Source organism: Eretmochelys imbricata, chromosome 18, assembly GCF_965152235.1.
Source record: "Eretmochelys imbricata isolate rEreImb1 chromosome 18, rEreImb1.hap1, whole genome shotgun sequence".
In the NCBI taxonomy this organism is placed as follows: domain Eukaryota; kingdom Metazoa; phylum Chordata; order Testudines; family Cheloniidae; genus Eretmochelys; species Eretmochelys imbricata.
This window is the reverse complement of record NC_135589.1, coordinates 12,920,567-12,945,757: the sequence shown is the minus strand read 5'-3', so window position 1 is coordinate 12,945,757 and position 25,191 is coordinate 12,920,567. Positions and strand designations below refer to the sequence as shown.

The 25,191-nt window shown below is 42.0% G+C and overlaps 1 protein-coding gene across 1 annotated transcript in view; it reads left to right on the top strand.

The window, feature by feature from the left end:
- KIF1B (kinesin family member 1B) overlaps nucleotides 1-25,191 on the top strand; it is a 147,900-nt gene that overhangs the window by 55,466 nt on the left and 67,243 nt on the right. The window contains exons 10-20 of the mRNA XM_077837050.1: nucleotides 1,528-1,603; nucleotides 1,924-2,002; nucleotides 2,577-2,719; nucleotides 6,746-6,879; nucleotides 10,392-10,471; nucleotides 11,970-12,045; nucleotides 18,434-18,513; nucleotides 19,463-19,569; nucleotides 20,936-21,019; nucleotides 22,668-22,848; nucleotides 24,007-24,079. Of these exons, the coding sequence (XP_077693176.1) occupies nucleotides 1,528-1,603; nucleotides 1,924-2,002; nucleotides 2,577-2,719; nucleotides 6,746-6,879; nucleotides 10,392-10,471; nucleotides 11,970-12,045; nucleotides 18,434-18,513; nucleotides 19,463-19,569; nucleotides 20,936-21,019; nucleotides 22,668-22,848; nucleotides 24,007-24,079 (1,113 nt within the window). The remainder of the gene's footprint in view (nucleotides 1-1,527; nucleotides 1,604-1,923; nucleotides 2,003-2,576; nucleotides 2,720-6,745; nucleotides 6,880-10,391; nucleotides 10,472-11,969; nucleotides 12,046-18,433; nucleotides 18,514-19,462; nucleotides 19,570-20,935; nucleotides 21,020-22,667; nucleotides 22,849-24,006; nucleotides 24,080-25,191) is intronic.

Sequence of the window (25,191 nt, the reverse complement as noted above, 5' to 3'; positions counted from 1 at the left end):
TTGAGCATAAGCTTTTGTGAGCTACAGCTCACTTCATCGGAAGCATGCAGTGGAAAATACAGTGGGGAGATTTTATATACACAGATATATTCTTGACATCTGATTTGTGTCCATCAGAATTATAACATTCAAAAACCAGTCAGAGAACACTTCAATCTCTTTGGTCACTCGATTACAGACCTACAAGTGGCAATTCTTCAACAAAAAACTTTCGAAAACAGACTCTAACAAGAGACTGCTGAATTGAAATTAATTTGCAAACTGAACACCGTTTATTTAGGTTTGAATAAAGACTGGGAGTGGATGTGTCATTACACAAAGTAAAACTATTTCCCCATGTTTGTTTTCCCCCCCACTGTTCCTCAGATGCTCTTGTCAACTGCTAGAAATGGCCCACCTTGATTATCACTACAAAAGGTTTTTTTCCCCTCTCCTGCTGGTAATAGCTCACCTTACTTGACAGGTTTCAGAGTAGCAGCCATGTTAATCTGTATCCGCAAAAAGAAAAGGAGTACTTGTGGCACCAATACCTGATCACTCTAGTTACAGTGTGTATGGTAACACCCATTGTTTCATGTTCTCTGTGTATATAAAATCTCCCCACTGTATTTTCCACTGCATGCATCTGATGAAAAGAGCTGTAGCTCACGAAAGCTTATGCTCAAATAAAAATCAGAGGAAGTAAAGTAGTTGGGCAGAAATATCAAAAGTAAGGAAATGGAGCAACTACATTTACAGTTGTGTGTGGTTCAGTTTACGATGATGCTGTTGGTAGTGTTCAATTTTCTAGTCCTTTGTTTGGCTCATAGCGTTAGGATGACCAGATAGCAAATGTGAAAAATCAAGACACTCTCTTTTTTTGGGGGTGGTATGGGGGGTGGAGGTGTACTTGTGTATATAAGGCAAAGCCCCTAACATCTGGATGGTCCTGATAACATTGGGACATCTGGTCACCCTATGTAGCATCCTCTGTCTTCTATCCCTTTAGAGTTTATAGCTCTTTCATTTCTCATTTTCCCTCTTGAGCTACTCTTCTAATTACATTTCCCCAACCTCTCCTTTCTCTGACCCTAAAGTTCCTTTATCATCTTCTTAGTCTGTTTATATACCTTTTTGCAAAGGTCAATACGGTATCCCTCCTGTAATATTGTGTATGGAATCTGATATATGGCTTTACCAGCCCTGTTGTCCAGCATCTTAATAATTTTCTCTTCTGATGTGTGCTCTGATTCTCTTGTGTGCATAGCAGCCCCCTTCAACTGCTGCCAGACATTGACATGATCACCCCAGATTCTTAGTCTAATCAGCAATTTGCAGCCTGCGACAGATTAAGTTCCACTTCTTCTTCCAACCTTGTTCTCATTGCATTCAACTTTCTACAATAAACTGCATATACTTTTCCATCTCCTTGAAAGATTAAAGCATCTAAGAGATCTGTTCAATTATGATTTCTACCTTTTGCCTAAACTCAGTTTTTCATTTTCCAGATACTACTACTCAGTAATAAGTGTGTCGTCTTTTTTGTAGAGTAAAAAAAAGAAGAAGACAGACTTTATTCCATACAGGGATTCTGTGCTAACGTGGCTACTTCGGGAAAATCTAGGTATGACTATTCTGACTATGCCAATATTCATGGGGAATTTTTCCCTCCATTTTTATGTGTTTCATAGCCATTTTCTGCCTCAATCCATTGTATGATATTGGTATTAAATATGGAAGTATCTGTTTTTAAGTCATACTGTTGTTGTTACAGCTGTTTCATTTACCCTGGGTTTACTCTTTGTGTAATTACTGCTTTGTGTAATTTTGTTGAACACTCTGTAATATGGATATTGTTTAGGCTGAGAAATACTGACACTCAAGAATATACTTATTACAAGGTGCCAGTGCAGCTTCATTTAGGACCTTGCTTGTGCATTATAGGTGGAAACTCCAGAACTGCCATGGTTGCTGCTCTGAGTCCGGCAGATATCAACTATGATGAAACGTTGAGCACTTTAAGGTACTTTAGCCTCTCATCTGGAGTGGAAATGTTTGGCTTTCAGCTAAGGTATCTAGGTGCACATCCTTCCTATTGTGAAATATGCGTTAGGCAAAACTGAGAGCATTCCAGGGGACTACACTGTGTACTGTAAAATCCATCATTCTAAAGTGAACCCCAATCCTGTGGCAGAGGGTGTAGTTGCTTCACTTAATCAGGTAAGTTCAGTTTGACCAGTTCCAAGTTATCTGTACTTATAGATGAGGATGAAATTTCTGTCTAATGGTGCAAAAGAGAAATAATCTTATGCATGAAGAGAACCCAGTTTAAAATGGCTTCACTGGTAAGTCCTAGGCCTGATTTTTTTCAAAAATATTTGAGTACCTAGACTCCACTGAAGTTTTAAGGAGTAGCTGGAGCTTAAAATCTTTCAGTGTGGCCCCTGCTCCTTACTCTACACACTTCTGAGGTAGAGCTGCTTGATTCAGTATATTGTTGGAGCCTGAAAAAAAGGCAGGGCCTTGTATAGGACTGTAGAGAGTGATGCATATGTCCCATGTAAAACCAAACACGTATGTCTTTTGGCTGCTTCCAGATATGCAGATCGTGCAAAGCAGATCAAATGCAATGCTGTTATCAACGAGGACCCCAATGCCAAGCTGGTGCGTGAGCTGAAGGAGGAGGTGACGAGGCTCAAGGATCTCCTGCGTGCCCAAGGGCTAGGAGATATTATTGATAGTAAGTGGATTAAGCAGTCCAGGCCTTTCCATCATGGGGCTGTGCTCTGCTGCAGGAAATAAATTACCAAGGCCCTGGAGCTGGAGAAAGCTGGGCTTGTGTGGGAAGAGGGTGTAGCCATTAAATTTCAGTACTTCACAATTTAATTTAATTTTTCACTTTGCTTTGGTGAGTCATCTCTATCCCCTTCTGTAAATAACAAGTCCTAGTACCTTTTTATGTTACTGCTACATCAGATTCAAACTCTGCTCCTCTATCTCTTGCTTGCAAAGAAAAGCTTGAGGATGCTGAAGAGATGGGGTTGTGAAATCCCTTTTGCACTAATCAGTGGTGATGACCCTTCCTGATTAAGGAGCAGCCTTGGGTGGGCTCTGAAAGACGTTGGCCCATTCTCTGTGAAAAGGATGGTAGCTGTGACAAAGGGAAAAAACTTCATAAGGGGGACAGAAACCAGGGGTTCTCAGATTTTTGTATTGGTGACCCCTTTCACACAGCAAGCCTCTGAGTGTGACCCCCCCCCCCATACATTAAAAACACTTTTTAACATATTTAATACCATTATAAATGCTGGAGGCAAAGCGTTGGGGTGGAGGGTGGCAGCTCGTGACCCCTCCCGCCCCCTATGTAATAACCTTGCAACCTCCAGTTTGAGAACCTCTTCCCTATCCCTTTTTTTAAGAATAACTCCCGTCTTGTTACCTTTAGTTCAGATACTGTTTAGTCCCAAGGAGGATGATAGTTAACCGCTGTAAGACAATTGCCCAAATGGCACAACCACCACATAATTTGCTCTGCAATTGGAATAATAGCTTCTTGAAGGGCAAAATTTTGAGGAATATTGGAAGACCTGTATAGTGGGAGCTTGCACGTTATGTGCTGTCATTTCCCTAGCTTTGCCAATGCTAATACCACGTCTCAGGATACTAAGACAAAAGACAGGTTTCAGAGTAGCAGCTGTTTTTCTGACCTTCACCTCCAACACAGAAAACAAGTTAAAATCTTCCATGCTGAATTCTTTGAGAATTTGGGCTGTGATTTAATTCCTTTTACAGGAGCTGCCGTTAAGATGAGTGTTAATTTTTCTGGCAAACTGGTTTTCCTTCAGTTCATAGTAGAAAAATCTCTATGAAAATATATTTAAAGAGTGAATGTTGCATTTGTTTATCTGACTTTCGGTGCTTATTTTCCTGTGAAGGGAAGACCCTGATTTAATCACAGGCAATGCGAAGTGTGTAACTTGTATGTATCTTCTGTCGTTATTTGTTCAAGAGAATGGATTAAGGAAAAAAACTCAGCTCAAATTCAGAAGTGTTCACATTTGATGCAGTCTTTGTTTTAGGTTCAAAAACAGAACTTTCTACTGGATTGGAAAAAATCAAAACAAAAATTTTGATGTGAAATTGAAAACTGTTTGTTTTTTCAAATGCCAAGTATTCTCTTCCCTTCCTGTGTCACTGTTGATCCTGAAGTTTGATCCTTCTTGTATTTCCCTCTTGCTTCCCTTCAGTTGATCCAATGGGAGATGATTACTCTGGAAGTGGAGGCAAATGTGTGTATTGTGTGGTTCTATAGCTCTACTTGCTAATCTGCTTCTGCTGGGCCAGCTTTTAACTGAGCTTTGCATGCCAGCATTCCTCACAGGGAAATCCCAGACAGAGCAGTTATTGCAGAATCTAAGATTTCCTGAAAATGAAATCAATCTCCATCTTCCTTACTGAGCCATCCTTTGGTAAAAGCACAAAGTTGAAACCACTCTTTAATATGTCTATTGCTTCCTTGTTTTGGGGAGACTGAGGATGGAAATACTTCAACCTATTTTTTTTGTTACAAATAATGGTTCTGATTTGAACTTTTAGAATATTTTTTTCAAGTTCATAAGTTAAACCGGTTCCCTTCCCCCTGGACATATTTTCTTACCCAGAATGTGTTTTAATATTTTATATTTGAGAATTGATTATTTAAACTAAAGTAAAATGAAACCATAACAATTTCCTCCGAGGGAATGTTTCTTTGATAGCCTCTGCACATGTGTGGTGTTGGGTGCTTTGTGCTGATAGCAATCTCTTTGTTTGAACTCTTATTTGTCTTTGGTATCAGTATAGCTGCTGTCTAGAACAGAGATTTGTTTTCCTCTGGAGGAAGGAATCTTAATGTGAGGAAACTGATAAAGATTAGGTAGTAGGCTCAGAGAATAACATTCAGTAAAACAGCACTTTTCTTTCTGAGCTCACCAACTATTTCTATGAAAGGGAATGTACTTCCTTTATAATCCACCTTCAGAGAAATGTCTTGCTTCTGTGAATGGGGGAGTCAAGTCTCAAGCAGACTTTTTGTTTTGGACTTTGCCTATGCCCTTTTCAAAAGCCCTTGCTCACCCCAAAACAATACTGAATGGAAGAGATCTGTCTGAAATTTCCTGAACTCAGATACTGGTGGTGTAAAGACTCAGCCTGGCCTTCCTTTTTTGGTGCTGCTTAAAGCTTGTTGCCTAAAAATCTGTCATCTCCGTGAGCAGCTGCAGCATCACCCAGAAAAATGTGCATGATGTTGAGGGATAGGTTCTGTATGGACTCTGCAACAGCCAAAGTGATTGCAAATGCTACCTCCTTTGTCCCTTGGGAGTGCATGTGCCCACTGGCCTTTCAAGACCCAATCCTTCCTGCTCTGTCCTACCTGCTTGCCTCTACCTGGCGGCTCTCCCTCTTCTGTATTTTTCCGCTTCCTATATCTGCAGATGGCGGTTTTCAAACTGAGTTGAAGCAACTACTAACTACAGGCTAAATTGGTGTGAAATAGGACAGAAGGTTTACGTCGGCAGGATTGTTCTGGGTGGGAAGAGAGAAGGAGTGAGGGGGCTCAGTGAGGCCTGAGCTACTTAATAGTCTAACATCTGCATGTTAGCAGTTTTTGACACATGAGTGAAGGTTTTTGTGAGCTGTATTTGGAGTGGATTCAGATCAGAGTAGAAGGTCTCTGGATAACTTTTAATGGAAGGAAAAGTACACAAATGACCTGTATTTTCCACTTTCATAGACATCTTCAGGCCTCCTGGTTTTTCAGTATTTAGACTATAGGAGCTGCCTCAAACTTCAGGCATCTCTTGAAATGCTTCCCTGTGTTCATTCTAAGTCCTGATCAAGAGATTTAAAAGTGCCACCTCTTCAAGCCATTTGCACAGGTATCTGAGCAAAAGGGTAACCTATTCTATATTGTGGATTCTTTTTTCCACAACAGGTTATGACACGTGATGGTATAAACATGAGCCCATGCTCCTATCACTCACCCTGTCAAGGACTGGATAGGTGGTTATAGCACCCTGTCATTAGGGATCTTGACCTACAGGCAGTTATAGTTACTCTTGTGCTCTGTGTAGCATCTCAGCAGGAATATTACGTTTTGGAGACTGATTCAGCAAATCATGATTTTTATTACTGTTTTCCTTTCAGATTCCTTAGGTATGAATTTGATTGAATTTAGCGGCTTAGACTTTTTGGCCCAGTAGTACACTTCCTGATAACTGGCCATCTCTGTTCCCAGCCTTCAGCCCCACATTGCTCATCACTGTGACAATGCCCAGTTGTTGTTAGAAGGCTGAAGGTATCATAGGAATAGGGCAGGGAACAGCTGTTACCTAGATCAGGGGGATCCTTCTGGTTTACAGTGTCTTGTTGACTGTTTGACTTTGTTTTGGCAGGAGTTTACTGGTAACATTAGTTTACACTCGAGTTCTTGTTTACAGTTCTCAAGGACTGAAAGGAACTTTTTATATCTCAGGGATATTTGTTTTAAAGGATTTGTTTCAGAACTGCCATCTAAAACTATTAATCTTGTCTGTGTTGCAGCTTAAATGCTTTCCTCTTACACTAGTGTTTCCTTCCTGTCTTCCTTTTTCCCTTTTCTCTGCTCCTTGTCTCTTCCTTTCTGCCTTCCCTTCTGTCTGTCTCCCAGATCTGAAAGATTTTCAGAACAATAAACATAGGTACTTGCTAGCCTCCGAGAATCAACGCCCTGGCAATTTTTCCACAGCCTCCATGGGGTCCCTCAGTGCATCTCCATCTTCCTGCTCTCTCAGTAGTCAGGTGGGCTTAACATCTGTGTCCAGTATACAGGAGAGGATCATGTCTACACCTGGAGGAGAGGAAGCCATTGAACGTTTGAAGGTATGTACAATTGCTGACTGAGCAGAATGTAATTTTAGCTGCCTGGGAAGCTGTCTTCCTACGAAAACATAACCTGTGCCTTTCTATTTCTGACCTTGCACCCCAGAAAGTGCAGCTGGGTTGAACAAGTTGGGGAGTGGGTTCATGTATCAGCTTTTCATTCATGAAGATCTGGGCTTGATTTTGCCTTTAGCCACAATGAAATAAACTTGGCAAGAACAAACTGTATAATCCAAGTGCACACTTGCTGACAATCTTATGTGGTAACAGCAGAGGACTGAATAGCAGAGTAGCCAAGGGGAGTTTTGGGAGACCTGTTCAGCATCTCCCTGAACCGGCCAATGCAATGAGCTTTTAAAAAAACCTAAATGTACCCAAACTAAAAAAAGAACAGCATAACCCTGTCACTGTTGTCTTCACCCTACCCCCACAGATTAAAATGTGAAGCACACAGAATAGCTTGCCTTATCCAGACAATAGAAGCCTTGTCCTAAATGTGTGTGAATTGAACAGCATCAAAAGTGCATTACAGTGAAGGGTTTCTTTCATTTTTACCAAAGCTCCAAGCCCTCATGGGTGGGTGAGTGGGGGAAGCTGGCTATGTTGAATGTGAGTGCTGCATTCTCATGTCTTTTCCATGAGACACTGCCTGGTGGGAGGGGGTTTGGATGGGCTGGAATACATGCACATCCTCCTTCCAATAGAAACCTGCTGTTGCCATGGAGATAATGGCGCTGTCTCTGCAGTCCCTTGACACCCAGTCACTGAATGACGTCTATACACCAGATTAAAAAAAAACAACACTCATAAGGTGGTTTGAAATCTGAGTGAGGCTGCCAGGGAAAAGTCTTTTTCCTTTCCCATCAATATTCAAGGCAACTTCTCCTTGTAAAACACCAATGGGAAGGGCAACACAATTTGACAACTTAATAACTACAAGTATTGAGGGGTTTTAGAGCCAAAAACAAATGGAAACAGAATTAAACTTGTGGATACCTTTTATTTTTGCTTCCCTGTGGGATTTGGGCAGACTAGCTTTTCTGGAAGAAAGAATAAATGGGGAGGGGGGAGGTGTGCCTGTAAAATGAGTTGGGGATTTTCTTACAGAGATGTGATTTCCCTGTTTGGGTGAGATTTTTGATGTCTTCCACTTTGCTCCATTGTCATACATTATTCTTTAGTCTTAAGCTGCTTCAGAGAGTAGAGAAATAACTTTCTCAATTCAAAACATTGGATGGAGTGGAGAGGGGAAGAAACATTCCCCTTTATCTCTGTCTAGAGAAAAGAAATGGTCTCTTGTGCTAAAGCTTTGTAAATGCTGTAGCTATTGAAAGGCCCCTGTGAAAAGCTTCTTGGGAAAAAATGCTGACAGCTTCAGGTTTGTAAGATGGTGATGAAACCCTCTTACAGTGGTAGTAAATGCCACACTGAATCATACCGATTATTGTGGGGATGGGGAGCTACTAATATCCTGCTCAGTCCTCAGTACCAGAGTGAGAGAGAATTGAGCCCCCATTCAGCTTGATGCTCACAGCCTCATTTACTAAAATTCTTGGAGACTTGACAACCTATTGCCCAGTGCTGCTGGAGCTCTTATCCCAAACTTTCTCTGAGAGCGCTAGCCCATTGATTTTGGTAGAAGGGCTGGACTAAGGACAGCAGGCCCTCAGAATTCCTTGAAATGGATGCCCATTTTGGGGGCGTGGGGTGTCAAAAATGGAATGAAGTCTGGAAGGTGATTTAGGAAGTGATAATTTATGGGGCTGAGGGAATTCAGTTTTAATTGCAATGTCTCCCTCATAGGGAGTGTCTATGGTATGAGGGTTATGTTGCCTGTACTTGGCTTTAATGGTGACAGTAGCCAAGGATCACTTTAATGTTGGCCTGCATATATTATGATAAGCTTTTGATCTGAATATTTGTCCCTGTACAAGGGCTCAGAGTCCTTGAAGAGGTTTTATGATTTAAAATGTGTTCTTTTAATACAACTTGAGGCTGAATTGAGAGAGATTTTTCCCTTCCTCCAGCTTTATTCAGGGGAGAAGAGTCTCTGTATGACTTTTTGCATTCATTCCTGTGTGTCCCTAATGCAGCAGTGCAGTCCACTGAAGCATAAATGCTTTAACTCTGCTTTTTCTTTTATGAATGGAGAGAATTCCTCTGGGGCAGACCTGTTCATTTTTAATCCTGCTTTTAGATAAATTTTCAGTCTTCTATGCTGTAGCTTTCAGATGTGTTCTCTAATATTTCCATAATGAGCGTGTGCGTGCGTGTGTGTGCACGCATGCAGGGAGAGAGGGAGCTGCATTCCTGAAGGATTACGTTGCTAGAGGAGCATGGAGGGTGATTAAAAAATAGGAAAGGGGAGGCTAATAAGCTTCCTAATTTTCTCATCACCTCCACCACCATCAGTCGTTCAGCCTGTTGCACAGCAATGTGGTTGGTGCAAGCCCACAAAAGGCTACTTTTGGTAAACAGTTGGCCACAGCCTTTTGCAGCCAGCTTTTCACAATACATTTGAAATATGCTCTTTGCTTATTTGCACATTTGTCCTTGAATGTAGCTTTGCTGAGGAAGTGTAGGTTAAGGGCTGAAGTTTATTATGGAATAGCTTGGACTAGTATGTCAATCTGACTGGCTGAGAATGCAGAGCAGATTCCAAGGTGAAACTGGTAAAAATAGCCCCTTCCTAAGTGCAGCAAGTACAAACCACACAGCCTGATATGTATCATATGCTGAAGGCATTTGACTTGTCACCTTGTCCATTATGATGAAGCTGATTTTTGGGTATGTGGCATCCTTAACCACACCCTGTTGTGTATTGTCTTCGGCACTCAAGTTCTATACATATAGCTCTAGGAATATGCAAGAACAAATGACAAATGTTATGACACCCATTTATATAACAATTTTCATCCAGAAGGCTCCAGAATGCATTACAAACTAATTTATAGGACGAGATACTAAAATCCGAGACTTACTAGCTATTATGATATCGAGACTGCTACAGGCAAAAAATTCTCAGCAGACAGGAGCTGTTCTTGCTTTGTCTAGCAAGATTCCTTTCCTGGAGACTTAAACAGCACCCATTATGTCTTGACCATATAATCTTCTGCACGCTTATAGCCCAGTGTCTTAGAATTGGAGCTGTTTGTAGGGTTTTTTGTAGCTAATCACTAGGCTGGTCAGGCCCTGGCCAGTACAAATGTATTGATCTTTGGGAATAACAATAGACTTCAAATGTAGAGGTTCTTAGTTATTGTAGGTTCTTGCAAAAATGGGTATTGTAGGAGGAGTCTGGGTTGCCCAGAGATACTTTGTTTAATAACTTTGCATTGATAATGAGGCTTAAAATTAGCACTTGAGCATTTGCTGCTGGATCCTAATAATTCAGATCACATTTAGGTCTGAAATACTTGTTTAGCCCTGTTTTTTTGAGATGTGGTGTTAAATCAGGGGGCTTCATATCATCCCCCTTCAGTCTGTTAATTCTGTACTGGGGTTTTACACAGGAATCAGAGAAGATCATTGCAGAGCTGAATGAGACATGGGAGGAGAAGCTGCGGAAGACTGAGGCCATTAGGATGGAGAGGTCAGGAGCAAGAAATGCTGTGGATGTCTTCGGGGGTGAGGGAGGGGAAGGAGGGAAGAAGAAGAGAGTATAGTCAAGCTGAACTTGCCCTAGAAAACCAGAGTATTGAATCAGCTAGCACACTTCTTGGTGGCATGCCATCTGCTCTTTGTATTCCACTATGGCAGGTGAGTGGGTAATATGGACAGAAGCAGTATTTCAATACCATACTTCAAGGACACTGCTTAGAATTGTCATAGAAGATACTCCTGTTGGGTAAGGGTGGGACTGAAGCAGCAGCTAGAGTTGCTGCATCAGCCTTCTGGGGTTTCAATCCAGGACGGCACAGAAAAGAGGATTGGTCATTAGCATCTTAACTGTCTTTGAATTTTTAGGGTGATTTAATCTAGTGGAGGGAGTAGACTAGTTATAGAATGAACCAGAAAAATAAACTCAAGCTTTTGTAACTTGTCTAGCTTACATACTTGTTTACCATGAATAAATGTTGCCATTTAGAACAGATCTTAGCTTTTTCCGGAGGGATAGGCAGATTTGTGGAATAAATATTGTAAAAGCTGCTCACTCTTGTGATGTATCCTTGCCTGCCCTAAACTGAAGCGTCAGACCTACATAAGTTCTGCTTCTTCAGTTCTGCAGCCCTCTGTGTTATGGAGCTAAAAGATAGGAGTTAATCCTGTTGCATATGTAAGATACCACCCTTGGCTGGTGGCCAGTCAGGATGCGGACTTGTTGGTAGCACAGTACATTATACAATGACTAGAGCCCTACCAAATTCACAGTCCATTTTGATCAATTTAACAGTCGTAGGATTTAAAAAATAATAAATTTCATGATTTCAGATATTTAGGTCTGAAATTTCATGGTTGTAACTGTAGAGGTCCTGACCCAAAAGGGTGGTGTGGTGGTGGTGGTGGTGGGTTACAAGGTTATTGTAGGGGCGCTGTGGTATTGCCATCCTTACTTCTGCGCTGTTGCTGGTGGGAGTGCTGCCTTCAAAGCTGGGCAGCTGGAGAGCAGCAGCTGCTGGCTGGGAGCCCAACTCTGAAGGCAGAGCTGCTACCAGCAGCAGTGCAGAAGTAAAGATGGCAGGGTATGATATTGCCACCCTTACTTCTGTGCTGTTGCTTGCAGCTGCTGCTGCTGTCCAGCCGCGCTGCCTTCAGAGCTGGGCGCCTGGCCCAGATATATAGATATATAGAGAGATATCTCTCTCTCCCTCTCTCTCCTCCACCCCCTGTCCAACTCCCCTGCGACCCACTTGTAGGTCAGGACCCCCAGTTTGAGAAACACTGATCTCCCCCGTGAAATGTGTATACTGTAGGGTGAAAGTACACAAAAGACCAGATTTCATGGGGGAGACCAGATTTCACAGTCCATGACTCGTGAATTTGGAAGGGCCCTAACAATGACTGGTAAGTTGAAACTTTCATTTGGATCAGATTTGCACCAGTTGAGCTACAAAGCACCTCCATCACTTCTTGTTTTCCTCTCTTTGTAGGGAAGCCTTGCTGGCCGAGATGGGAGTTGCCATTCGGGAAGATGGAGGAACACTGGGAGTCTTCTCCCCTAAAAAGGTACAGAATATTGATGATAACGTTGAGTCAATTCTGGAAGAGGCTGGTCAGCCAGGTGGGACCACCATTCACATAGAGCAGGAGTGGGCCAACTTTTTGGCCTGAGGGCCATGTTGGGTTATGGAAACTGTATGGCAGGCCATGAATGCCCACGAAATTGGGAGGGATGCGGGAGGGGGTGAGGGCTCTGGCTGAGGGTGCAGGCTCTGGGATGGGGCCAGAAATGAGGAGTTCAGGGTGTGGGAAGGGGCACCAGGTTGGGTTGGGGTGGGGGTGAGAGGTTTGGGGTGCAGGAGGGAGCTCCACACTGGGACCGAGAGGTTCAGGGGGATCGGGGCTGGGGCAGAGGGTTGAGGTACAGGGGAGGGATGTGAGGGCTCCGGCTGGAGGGTGTGGGCTCTGGGGTGGGGCTGGGGATGAGGGGTTTGGAGTGCAGGAGGGTGCTCTGGGCTGGGACCAATGGGTTCAGAGGGCAGGGGGTGTGTGTGTGAGAGCGTTCTGGCTGGGGGTGCAGGCAGGAGCAGTGCGCAGAGCCACCTGGCCATACCTCCGTGTACTATATAGCAGCTGGAGGGGGGTCATGCCTGCTCCTTCCTGGGAGCCGCGCAGAGCGGGGCAAGCCCCAAGTCACATAGAGCAGGAGCTGAGGGCCAGATTAAATGGCTTGATGGGCCAGATGTGGCCCACGGTCCGTAGTTTGCCCACCCCTGATGTGGAGGCTGGTTTCTTTGTAAGCTACAGAGACACTCTGGTGGTCTTTGGCCTCCAAGTCATGGATACCTTTCACAGAGAGTTTTTGGATAACCATCAGTTGTTGGTAAAAGCTACCTTTCATGATTTATACTACTTTAAATTTCTGCAACTCTTCAGTCTTGAAGGACCTCAGTACTCTGTATGCAGGGATTTCCTCCCGCACTGCTGAAATACACTCACCTAAGAAGTGAAAACTGTCACTTGACACCAGCAACACTACACAGGAGTTAGTGCTCTTAGGAGGCGAAGTAAAGAATTATGTCCACAGTGCCTTCTGCTGATTATTAGGGTAGGCAGAATGTATTATACATGCTAGCCTCAATTTAGAAAAGAAACTGGAGCAGTATGAGAAGTACTGTAAGACTATAATGTCCAAGAGCGGCTGAGAGATCTAATGTTCCTTTAGAAAGAGAACACTTCTGAGAGCAGTATCTCTTGCTCTGTGCTAGACCACTGATTCAGTATTGACTCAGATGTGCTACTAACTAGCTTGCCAATACCACTTCCTGCAACAACTGTTGCTTAGTAATGCTGCCATTAAATCACATCCCAAGATGTTCTGGTTCCATTTTCTTTATAAAACTTCCATTAATTCGTCACTGAGCATTTATAGGCATGGGGGTGGGTAGGAGGGTGCAGTGTTCCTTTAGTCCATATCAGTCACCTTTCACTAACATTTAAGTGGAACTAAAGAGGCACAACTATGGAAGTGTGATAAATCTAATGCCACCTGAACTTCTGCATGGGAAGAGGGAGCTGTGGGAGGAGTTATCCATGCAGTAAACACAGTAATTATTAGTTACAAGATCTGAAACAAGACCTTTCTACCCCCTCAAAACAAACCTTAGCCTCGCTTTTAGATTGAGACCTGGGCATCATTACCTAAGTGCATAATAAAATAATAAATCTGAGAACCCCGTGTTGCTGTGTTAACTAGGACCCTTCTGAAGACTTCGCACAGAAGCCCAGGAGGGAGATTTATTGATTTGCATTTAGCTGAAAGGATAGCTGTTGTTTTTCCTGATGTGTTTAAATGAACATATTTCACTTACAAATGGTTTTTGGTTTGTCTTTTGTAACTTACTACCAAAGCATCTAAGGTTCATAATGTTTCTTGATTCTCATGACACATTTCCTTGAGTTTTTTCTCTTCTCTCACATTGTGGATTGTATCACCATGTAGATTTTCCCTGAGAGGCCATCAGCTCTGTTTAATGACTCTTTTGATGCATTTTCAGCTGACCAGGTTTGTTTATGAAAGCTATTAGGGATGTGTAGTTGCTTCAATAGAAGTTAGCAAGTTCTACCTGTGGAAACATGTACTAGAGAAAATAAGCCCATTAAACCACTGATCTGTTACTAGTTCCCTCTGCTCCTGTTCCTTACTACCCACTTAGATTAGTTTTTATAGTTCTTCCTGTGGTAATTGGTAGCTGTAGCTGCGGAAGTATTAGCGCTCTAGATAGAAAATTAGAATGTTTTATAAAGCTTTTTATTTCTGAGTCACTAGTATGAATCTATAATCGTTCGTATTGGTGCCCATCTCTGTAGTATTGGAGTACTTCCATAGTATCTGTATCAGCTTTTACAAATCAAACGACATAAAATGAATTGTCTGTCTAGTTCCTGAATGGAAAGGTATCCACATCACAAACATAACCATCTCCACAATTTGTTCTCTTGGTGGCAGGGTACTGTTTGAAATGAGCTGTGGAAACTGAACTATACTGTCAACCCTGGAGGGGTGGGAGCAGGGGAGATCTTTCTAGATCCATGAGGAACACTGGGCGTGGAATGCTTGCACGGATGTTGATGGGCATATCTATTGTGCAGAAAAACAGTGGACTTCAGGATGGTCGAATTGCCCATTTTACCAGTACCAAACATCTTTCAAATTGCCAAATTTTCTGGATTACAAAGTGCCCTGATTTAGGGTTACCCAGTGACAGGGCAGTTTGACTTTCATTAAAAACTAGTACAGGCAGTCCTCGACTTTACCATGTTTGACTTACGACAAATGGCACTTTTGATGTTTCTGAATTGACACCCTGATTCAACTTCTGACAATCGGTTTTGACTTTCCAACGCTTGGTCCCGCAATGGAGTGGATTGTGGTTCCGAGTTATGACGCTTTGACTCACGACACAATTTTCAGGAACCAATTGTGTCATAAGTCCGAGGACTGCCTGTTTGAAGCAGTGCACCAAAATACACATGTCTAAACCGCGGGGCACTTTTTTCTAAATGTCCATACGGTGTTAATCCCTTAATGCTATTTGTAGTAGCTGAGCCTTCATGTAGGATTTGGCTTCTTTCAGTAGATTACAGAAGCAGTTTCTAACTCTTCTACAACTCTAAATGCCTTCCTTTTGCTCACTGAGCAGCGGTAATGCAGTGTGTGGCATATCTTCTCTTGTAGTCTTTGGTTATCTTTATCTTTTTTGGGATGAGGAAGAGTTCTGTTTTATTTATCTGTGCCCCCTCTAACTCTGTCATTGGGCCACAGAGGCTCCCTTCTGAGCTAGACTATTCCATTATGGGTTTCTGGTGAGAGGAGTCACTTCAGTCTGAACATCCACTAGGACTGCTGGGAGGGGAATCCAAAGCATAGAGGACTGGAGGCTGAACCGAGTCCAGCTACTGCCCCAATTTTGGGGTCTCTAGCCACAATCTCAGGGCTCAGACTTTCTATCTGGCACCTCCGCCAAGTGTTGGAACCCAGTGTCCAGCCACCTAACCCCCGGTGCTGACTCTTTAGATTCTGTGGTGTTTAAACTCCCCTCTCCCCCAGAACTCCACCATAAAGGTATGACACTTCTGGTTACATTTAAATTCTTTGTGGCATGCAGTAGTTGTGAAGCAGTCAATACCCATGCAGGCTTTTTGCTCAGTCTAATGCTTTTGTGCTCTTATCCTTAGTCATGTAAAGCACAGGAGATACAGATCATACAAAACAAAAAACATTTGAAGCCATGATATCCCTCACTTTCTATCTCTCCCTTCCCTTAAGCGCCCTTGGAGAACGATCTGGGTCCAGGAAGTCAGGCAGGCAGGGTGGCACTCATTCAAATTGGGCCCCGCAGCTGCCCCTTTAGGCCGGCTGGGCCAACCCAGAGCAGTGTTATGTGCCAGAGGCAAGATTGCGACACTTAGAGCAGGGAGCTGAGTCCAGCCAGCATTGTGGGACTAGAGCTACTTCAAGTTGGACAAAGGGATTTGTGGGGAAAGTCCCACAAACCCGAGAACTATTTAGAACAGTGGTTCTCAAATGGTTGCATTGGTGACCCCTTTCACACAGCAAACCTCTGAGTGCGACCCCCCCCCATAAATTAAAAACACTTTTTTTTATATTTAACACTATTATAAATACTGGAGGCGAAGCATGGTTTGGGGCTGATGGCTCGTGACCTCCCCCCATAATTGAGAACCCCGATTTAGAAGATTTGCCACATGAAGGCAAACAAGCCATAGAGAGGGCAAAAGACTGCACATTCAAAATGGAGTTTGCAGCTTGCCCCACACACACACACTCTCTCTCAGTCTCTCTTCATAATCTCACGTACAATTCATAAATTGTACAGACCTATTCCCGAATTATCTCACTTGCTCCTCTCTGATCTGTTGCTGGTTGGTATGTTTTTTTTTTTGTGTTGATGCTCAGCCTCTCTGCTCTCCTATTGACTTTCCTTAACTTTATTCTCTAACCCGCATGGTGCCTTGCCTTGGCTAGATTTTCACACCAAGGCCACAGGACTTGTTTGATTCCAATGGGACATTTTCGCCAAAGAAGGTTTGTTTTAATCAGTTTAGATTTTTGTGAAGTTCTAAACTGAGCTCTCTAGCTGCCTGTAGCAGAAAGTGTCAATAGGTTAGAATTGTTCAGATCTAAAATCTAGAAAACAGAAGCAAAAAGAGTATCTCCTTTATGAAAAATTTATACAAATAATTCTAACATGTAAGGTACTATAAAACAAAAATAATACATCCTGCCAACTTTGTATTTCTTTCTTTGCATGACTATGCAGATTTCACCCTAATGTGTACTCCGATCATTTATTCTGTCATAAAGAAATCCTGGATTTCTGAGTGCAGTAAAACTTTTTCAGTGTATGAATATTTATTTAATAGTAAGTGCTGTCATTACCCTTCACCTTTATTTCCATTTATCATTTCATAAATAACCCCCATTCAAAGTGAATTAGTAAATTGGTACGTGGGTACTTACATGACTTCAAGAAGGTCACTGTCTGCACTGAACTGACCTCCCATATTTGTTCAGCTAACTCCCCAAAATTTTGAAGCCCAGGGACCGTTTATGGTTGGATGATATAGCTGCCTGAGCATTTTTTAACTTTCTTAGACATCAAAGGATTTTTTTCTCTAAAATGGTTTGACTGAATCTGTAGTCTGTAATCCCATTTGGTGCAAAGAGTGAGCCAAACATGATTCGTTTCAGACACGGTGCTCAGTCCACACTTCACCATGGACAATATGAAGGCCTTGTTTGTGCTGCAGAATACTTTTCTCAATGGTGGCAAATGGGAGCAGTTTTAATTTGACAAGGCCTGTCCCGTGGGCTGACATGTGGGAGCAAACATTGGAGGGGCTTTAGTTCCCATTGCTAGTGCACGGGTGCCATGTAAATAGTATACTTTAATTTCTAGGTGAAAGTTATTGCTTTGTCTCTCAGACAACATGCACCAGCTCAGCTGTCTTGTCTCATATGTAAATATCCTTTGAGCTTCCATGAATTGAATGCTACTACACATCTAACAAGTAAACTCCTTTTAGAGTTACTACAGGCTGATGGAGCTAGACATTCTTAAGGGAATGATCCAAACAGATCTGCTTATTGATAGTTGTAGGTTAAAAGAAACTGGCTTGTTAATATTTTCATTGTCCTTTGATCTGATTCTTTGCTGTGTGGTTGACTCTTGTTTCTTACCCTTCTTTTGTGTTCTTTAAACTGTGATTTGCTGCTATCTCATTGGCCAGATTTTCACACCAAGGCCATGTGACTTGTTTGCTGATTCCAGTGGGGTGTTTTCACCAAAGAAGGTTGGTTTAATAATTGTAGAGACTAAGTTGAGTAGCACTGTAGGTGAAGAGATTCTTAGCTGCTTGTATGAGGAAGTGTCAGTAGTTTAGATATCCTTTCCAGGTTTACAATCTCTGGAGATGGAGTATAAGGAGGGTCTGTTCTTTATATTAAAACAAAAACAAACAAACAAAAAAAAAACTCCAAGTTCCACAACAGTCTAGATTTTCACACCAAAGCATATGGAAGAATGCTGCTGTTGAACTTTCCCTTCCTCTCACCTTTATCAAAACTTACTGAGACAGGGAATCCATAATTCTTCAGTATAAAATATTTTCTTCCCTGCATTCTTTACCTAGAACATCAGCCAACTGGAGCTGTGATTCTACTGGCTGATACTTGTCCCCTGCCCTGAGATGGGTCTCTGCCTGTGTGAAAAAGTTTGCATTTCATTTACAAATGCAGGGTTTTTTGGATAAATCTGGAGTTTCACTGATGTATGTGATGAAGCGGTTGGGTTCCTTTACAGTCTCCACAGCAGGCAGAGCCGTTGAAGGTACTCCACTCTCAATTAACATGTTCTGTATTTTGTTGCAGACACCTCATCTTGTGAACCTCAATGAAGATCCACTCATGTCAGAATGTCTGCTTTACTATATCAAAGATGGCATCACTAGGTGAGATTTGGCTCTACTACACTTAAGAGACTTCTTGTTAAAGGCACATCAGTTTAAATTACTTTTCTCTGTTGAACTGGTTTACCTGCTGTTGCAAATAACACGTAAGATTACCATCAATTACAGAGTAGAGAAATATGTTTTGTTTAGTTTATACTTTAATAGTACAGTGTATTGTCACTCAGCTTCCCTAGATGTTTTCCACTGGGTCTTTCACAGAGCAACAAGAAAGAGAAACTGCTTTGAAAATATAGGACAGTGTAATTTATAGTAAAACTGCATAAAATGGCTGGGGGACTTGGGTAAGTGGAGTACTCAAAACTGCTCAGCTCTGTAAAGCTGGTTAGATTTCTAGTGTCACCTTAAGTTAAACTGAAAATAGTTCTCCATTCTTGTTTTTCCCACTTTCCCCCTTTGTAAGCACATCATCCAAACCCAGGTATATTATTTTCTTGAATAGCAGTGTAGACACACACTTGACATCAGTCCTTGTTCATGTGTGCAGGGTTAAATTTAGTTGCTGGATTTGGAGTCCAGAAGGCATTTTTTTCCATAGTGTATTGGCAGGAGAGCTGGGGGAAGAGGAGAAGGAGGGGTTGATCTTTCTCTAAAACACAGAGCAGTGTTCAGCTGCTAGGTGGGCACAGTCCTCCTGCAACAGATGGAGAGTAATACAGAACTAAAGTATGCCATTATATAGATCCTCTTCCCTGCACAGTGCCCCTCCCCACCCCCAAAAAAGTGTGCATCATCTGGTGAACCATTCAAAAGCCAACGTTAAGCATAATATCCTGCTGGCACAGGGATGCATTTTCTCAGCCCTTAAAAGGTAAGGGATAATAGTCTGTAGTATTTTATTCCCACAATAGCCAGAGAAATGTATCTGCTGTATGGGCTATAAAGTAGACAATGTTTGAGTTGTGACTGAAATGCTTTCTATTGGGTACAGGGTTGGACAGGCAGATGCCGAGCGGCGACAAGACATTGTGCTGAGTGGGGCTCACATTAAAGAGGAACACTGTCTCTTCCGAAGTGAAAGGAACCACAATGGTGATGGTGAGATGGCACTTACAATTCCTACATATAAATGCAGGAGTAAGCGCTATTTTCTCCATGAAAGTGGTCTTCAGCATTGGATAGTTTTTGGGTCTTTCAAAAAACTGATCTGTGTACTAGCAGCTGTGGTCCGAAATGTGTGTTCGAAGTGTGGAGGGGAGAAGAGCTGAGAGGCTAGATGGGATTTGAATAGCCCTTGTGCATCAGATCAGTGAAGTTATTTTTTCTGTGGGTTTGATGAGACTTAGTTATTGGAGATAAAGCTATAACTATAATAATGCAGTACTAAGATTTTACATTTTTGTACTGCATCCTTTGGCTCAGATGCTGGCCCAAAGCAGGAGTGCTACCATTTATCTCCAGTCTTGATCCTTTGTGCTCTGACCAGATGGAATCAGTAGTACAGTTTAGACAATTCTTCTTTGGATGAAGCTATAAATGGTGTTTCCTTTTGTTCTGCTCTGGGTGTCCGGGTTGCCTCTTGAAAAGTGGAAATGAATCCATGATTGGGGTAGTCAGAGGATAACAGTGGGAGTTCAGGAACACCTGAGTTTTTTAATCCTGGCTTTAACTGAATCCCTCAGTGGCCTGAGACAAATCACTTACCCCTCAGCTTTAGTTCCCTCACCTATAGTACAGGGATAATACTTGCTTATCTTGGATATTGAGGATTTAGTGTTTATAAGGGGTTATTTAGTTATTGCTATAGAAGTATTTAATTTTTACTTGCTACAACTCTGGAGTCTTAGCCAATGTTCTCTCTAGCTGCCTGTGGTGTTACTGAGGCAGATATAATCTAATAATGAGATGCTGAGCCCCTGTGACTCCCAGTTATTTCAGTAGGAATAGTGTGTGCTTAGTACGTCTCAGGATCAGGCCCATAATGCCTGTCACATCTGCCTACAATAATTACAGTGCTGAAATCCATTACAAAGAAATCAAAGGGCTGATGTGTGAAATGTACTAAGTTCATTATTTAAACCTTATAACAAGGCGTCTGTGTGACTGATCAAGGTTTAGGCAGTGCAAATATCCAGTATGACAGCACAGTTATTACACCATGAAAAAATGAGGAGAAAAAACAAAACAACCCTAGCAAATGAGTTAGATGGATACCTGTACTACCTGGGTGGTCAGAAATACTGGCTGAATCACCACTTTGTCATGTGCTGCTATCCATTCCTAACCAGGATGTAATATCAAAGAATAACCTCTCCCACTGTAGGGAGCAGTGCATTGTCTGCTTATATTTAATGTGCTGGTAGGCAGGGGATGGGAAGATCTCTGGGCTTTCTGCATTTTCTCACTGTGGAACACTCACTAAATAAACTGAGTTCTGTGGCATTAATACTGTTGTTTCTTCTAGTTATTGTTACTCTGGAGCCTTGTGAACGGTCGGAAACCTATGTCAATGGCAAGAGGGTTGTGCAGCCTGTGCAATTGCGCTCAGGTAAGAGACTTCAGAAGTTTGATTTTTTTTGACAGATTGTTCCTCAGGAATTGTCCATAGAGGATATTTCCTGTGGGACTAGTGAGGAAAATTGGATGCTGTTAAAGATAAGGGATGTATTCTTTTTTGTAGTGGAGGTACCATATAGGAGTTAACCTCATTTATATCTCCATTAGTGACTGTTCCTGCCTTTCTTATTTTCTCAGGCCCTTCACATTGTAGCAGCTGAAAGCTGGATTTAAATGTTCGCTGCAACACAGGGCACTCTCTGCTTGCGTCTCTCTCCCTACTTACTCTGATATTCATTCAGTATGTACTTAGCCAAAACTACTGCCTTTGGAGAGAGCAGACTGCCAGTTGCTGATGGAAAATCCCTAGCTTCTCTGGCACAGCTAAGATGTGACCCCATGCAGGAGCACAACAGCGTGTCCTTCTTTTTTTAGCTCTGTGTACTCAGTAACCTGGTTAGATCTCCACATGTCCCTCATGTCTCAGGGGCCAAGGAAAATGGCTTTCATAAATTGTAAGCTTGAGACCACCAGAGTTCAGTTTCTTTTAAATCATGAGCATATGTTCTTCTTGTCCTGAAATGCAATCTAGTGCAATGGATTCTCGACTGTAAGTGGGTGCTTGCAAGGAATTAAGTGCATCAACTTCAGCAAAATGCTGGATGTGGGGAAGGAAGTTGGTTTCCAGTCTCTCTCTCTCCCAATCATCCCACTCTTTTAAAAAATATTGGTGCAAGCTGGGCATGTCCTGCAGAGGGGGAACTGCTACTCATGTTTTCTTGCAAGCTAACTTAAAAAATAGCTTTCTATACATCTCTTCAGTGCTTATTTCTTGACAATTACATCACTAAAACTATTGATTAAAAATCATTAACCTCGTTAGAAGGCAGTTGTTTTACTAGTAGGTTCACAGTGATGGTCTTGATTGCTCTGGAGGTTCATTTATGTTGCATGCAGAGAGCAGAAGTATTTTATCAATTATATTAGGCACTTGTTTTAAGTTTCCTGTACATCTGATTCCAGTAGCACTTAGATGCAATTCTTACCTTACCACTTAACTGTGGCTCTTACTTACACTATGGAGAATGAAGTAGTAAATGCCTCCCCAGAAGTTCCACGAATTAGGACTTGAGCAGAAACTTAAGTAATGTATTGGGCAGATCTCTACTAAAAAATGTAAAGCATCCATTCTTCAGGTGGTTGAGGTTAGATTATCTAAAACAGAAATGTTTGTAGGGTGGCTTTTACCCATGATTTCCGCACCTCTTTTAAAAAATTAGTTGACTAGCTGACTTGTTGCAGCTGTCAGTCCATCAGCAAGACATTCTTTATTTTGTGGTACGTTTCTGTAGGGGTTTAAATCTGGCTCTATAGACAGGTTTTCTTATGTGAGCATTTTCTGGGGCAGGCAATGGGATGTACAGTTTAACCTCCTCTGCACTGAGTAGGGTGTTGCTTTTGTCCATTTGGCCATCTACTACTAAATGTTTAAATATTGTCCAAATTCTCATTGGGAAATCCTGTCTTCTGATCCTCAGGTTACCTAAACAGCTTAGAGTAAACTTCACTGGATACTAAACTTCATCTCTCACTCGTTCTGGTGTTCTTATGCTAAAGAGTTAATTTTTTTTTTGTTTTAGGAAATCGTATCATCATGGGTAAAAATCACGTTTTCCGATTCAACCACCCTGAGCAAGCACGAGCAGAGAGGGAGAAGACTCCATCCGCTGAAACTCCCTCTGAACCAGTAGACTGGACATTTGCTCAGAGAGAACTCTTGGAGAAACAGGGCATTGATATGAAGCAGGAGATGGAGAAGAGGTAAGTGGACTAAACTAACTCCGTTATTTTACTTGGCATGTCTGATATATTTTGTTAGAACTGTTTAGGGTTGCGTCAACTCTTACATCAGTCTGAAGTTAAATAAATGCCTGCTTTTCTCTAGGAAAGGCTGGTTCATTCCTACCTCCCTGTGAAATGAGGGCACCAGAGCCAGACTTTGCCCCCCACTTCAAAAAAATTAAAAAAAAAAAAAAAAAAATCCAGACAAGGCTAGATTAACACAAACATACTCCTATTTTGTATTGTAGTGTGTCTGAGAGAGATTTGCCCACACCTTTCTGTGATCTAAAGCTGGATCTGCCAAGGGGGCCCTCTGCTCCCAAAGTTGAGAGGATCAGGCTACTTGCTCATATTTGTCCCTATCTCTTTATTTTATGAGTCTACTTCTTTAAAATTCCACTTATGCCCCCTAAGCGTCAAATTTATGGCCAATGCAGGGAGTACAGGGGGAGGAATTGGGTGGTCTCTTGACACATCTGTTCTTAAACTGACAAAGAAGGAATGCTGGAAAATTATGCAATCTGGGACTTCCCTGAGTTTTTGCCTCCAGAAGGCTGTCTGCTCATAAGGGTTAAGAGGACCAGAAATCATTCGGTTATGGTGCTCTGCTGACTGAGACTTCTCCTTGCCTTGTATTTGGAGGAAACTAAACTCCTGGGTTGCTAATAAATCAAACTATTAAATATACAAACTAGCAATAGTACTTGTGACTCCTCACACACAGTAAGAGTTACACTTTGCAGCCTTAATTGTATGCTGTGACATGTCTAATTGTATTTAATCCTTTATTTTAGTTCAGTTACAGAACTGATGTTTTCCTCCTTGTGGATCATTTGCTTAAATAAGGCTTTTTGTATACTTCAGAGAGTACAGTCACTAACACAGGCAGTAGTGGAACAGAATAGGTCAAATTCTTGGTCACACAGATCTAAGTAATTCTCATTCCAAGTGAACTGAAAAGTGTCTAGTTTGAAGGAGGCAGGAAGTATAGTATCTTTCATGCTAGTGTATTGACACTCATACACCCCAGACTTGCCCTTGTCTCTGTTACTTAACAGAGTCTGTGCACAGAGTAACACTAACACAAATAATGGTCTACATGGCTGCTTCTGCTTCCCTTGTGATTTTTCTCTCCAGGTTACAAGAAATGGAGATTTTGTACAAGAAGGAGAAAGAGGAAGCAGATCTCTTGTTGGAGCAGCAGAGGCTGGTAGGTGTCAATTCTTCTGGTTGCTTGTATTGTTGGCAAAGGTTAACTGCTGCCTTTATTGCCCCTAAAGTCCAGGAAACTTGCTTGGGCTGTCTGCATAAAGCACAATCTCCCCCTGCCCCCCCTTTACACACTATCTACAGTAGTGAAAATTAGAGTGGCTAAGTGGACACATCTCATGCTTTACTCTTATTAATGTGGAGATTATATTCACCCACCTGTGGGCACTAAGCAGTGCTTGGGAGGGCTGGTCAAGTTTGCTGACTTGTAACTTGGGTCAACAGGAGGATGTTTCTTCATTGTCGTTGCTTTGAAGTTACTTTTCAATAGTCTGATTAGTTGTTGTGAATGTTAGAACTCTGAATGTTTGTCTTAGATCACCAGAAAGTACTAATTTTGTGCTGCCAAAACACCTAGACTATGTTCATGTGCTAGGTTTTACAAATGTCTGAAAATGTTGCTGCACTGTGCATGTTTTAACCCTGCTCCCTCCCTCTGCATGGAGTCTGAATCCCTTGCAAGGGTCTTCATGGCATAATACTGATTGAGGGCAGGTGTATAGTAAAGGAGTTTTCATTCTTCCAAACCCATGGGAAAAACACCACCTATATAGCTAGGAAGTCCCAATAAATAGTCTAATGTTTCAACTTGAGTGTTCATTGTGTAATAATTGGGGGTAGGAATTTCTTGCTTATACAGTCAGATATGTTCTAATGGAACGTAGCTTTTAAAGTGCAATACAGATACATGCAGAATCCAGGTCTCCTGTCAATCAGAAGAGCAAGTGTGAGCCCAGCAATCAAGTCTGATCTTCCTGAATAACACTGGGTTAATTATATCTGCTCTTTATTATTTTTGTTAGCCACAGGACAATGTTAACCTTGGTGAAAAGAACTTTAGGGGTTGCAGCTTGCTGTTAAGAAGAGTCTGAGAACCTGGGAGCCCCTAGAAGCTCTGGAAGAGTTGAATAAATTTCTGGATTTGTCACAAGGCTCTTTCCCCAGAGCAGAGAGAGGAGCTAGGACTCCTGTGGCATCCATTCCTTGCTAGACAAGCTGTGTGAGAGTTAACATTATTTTTCATTAACTACAATATCAAGTGGCCTTATAACT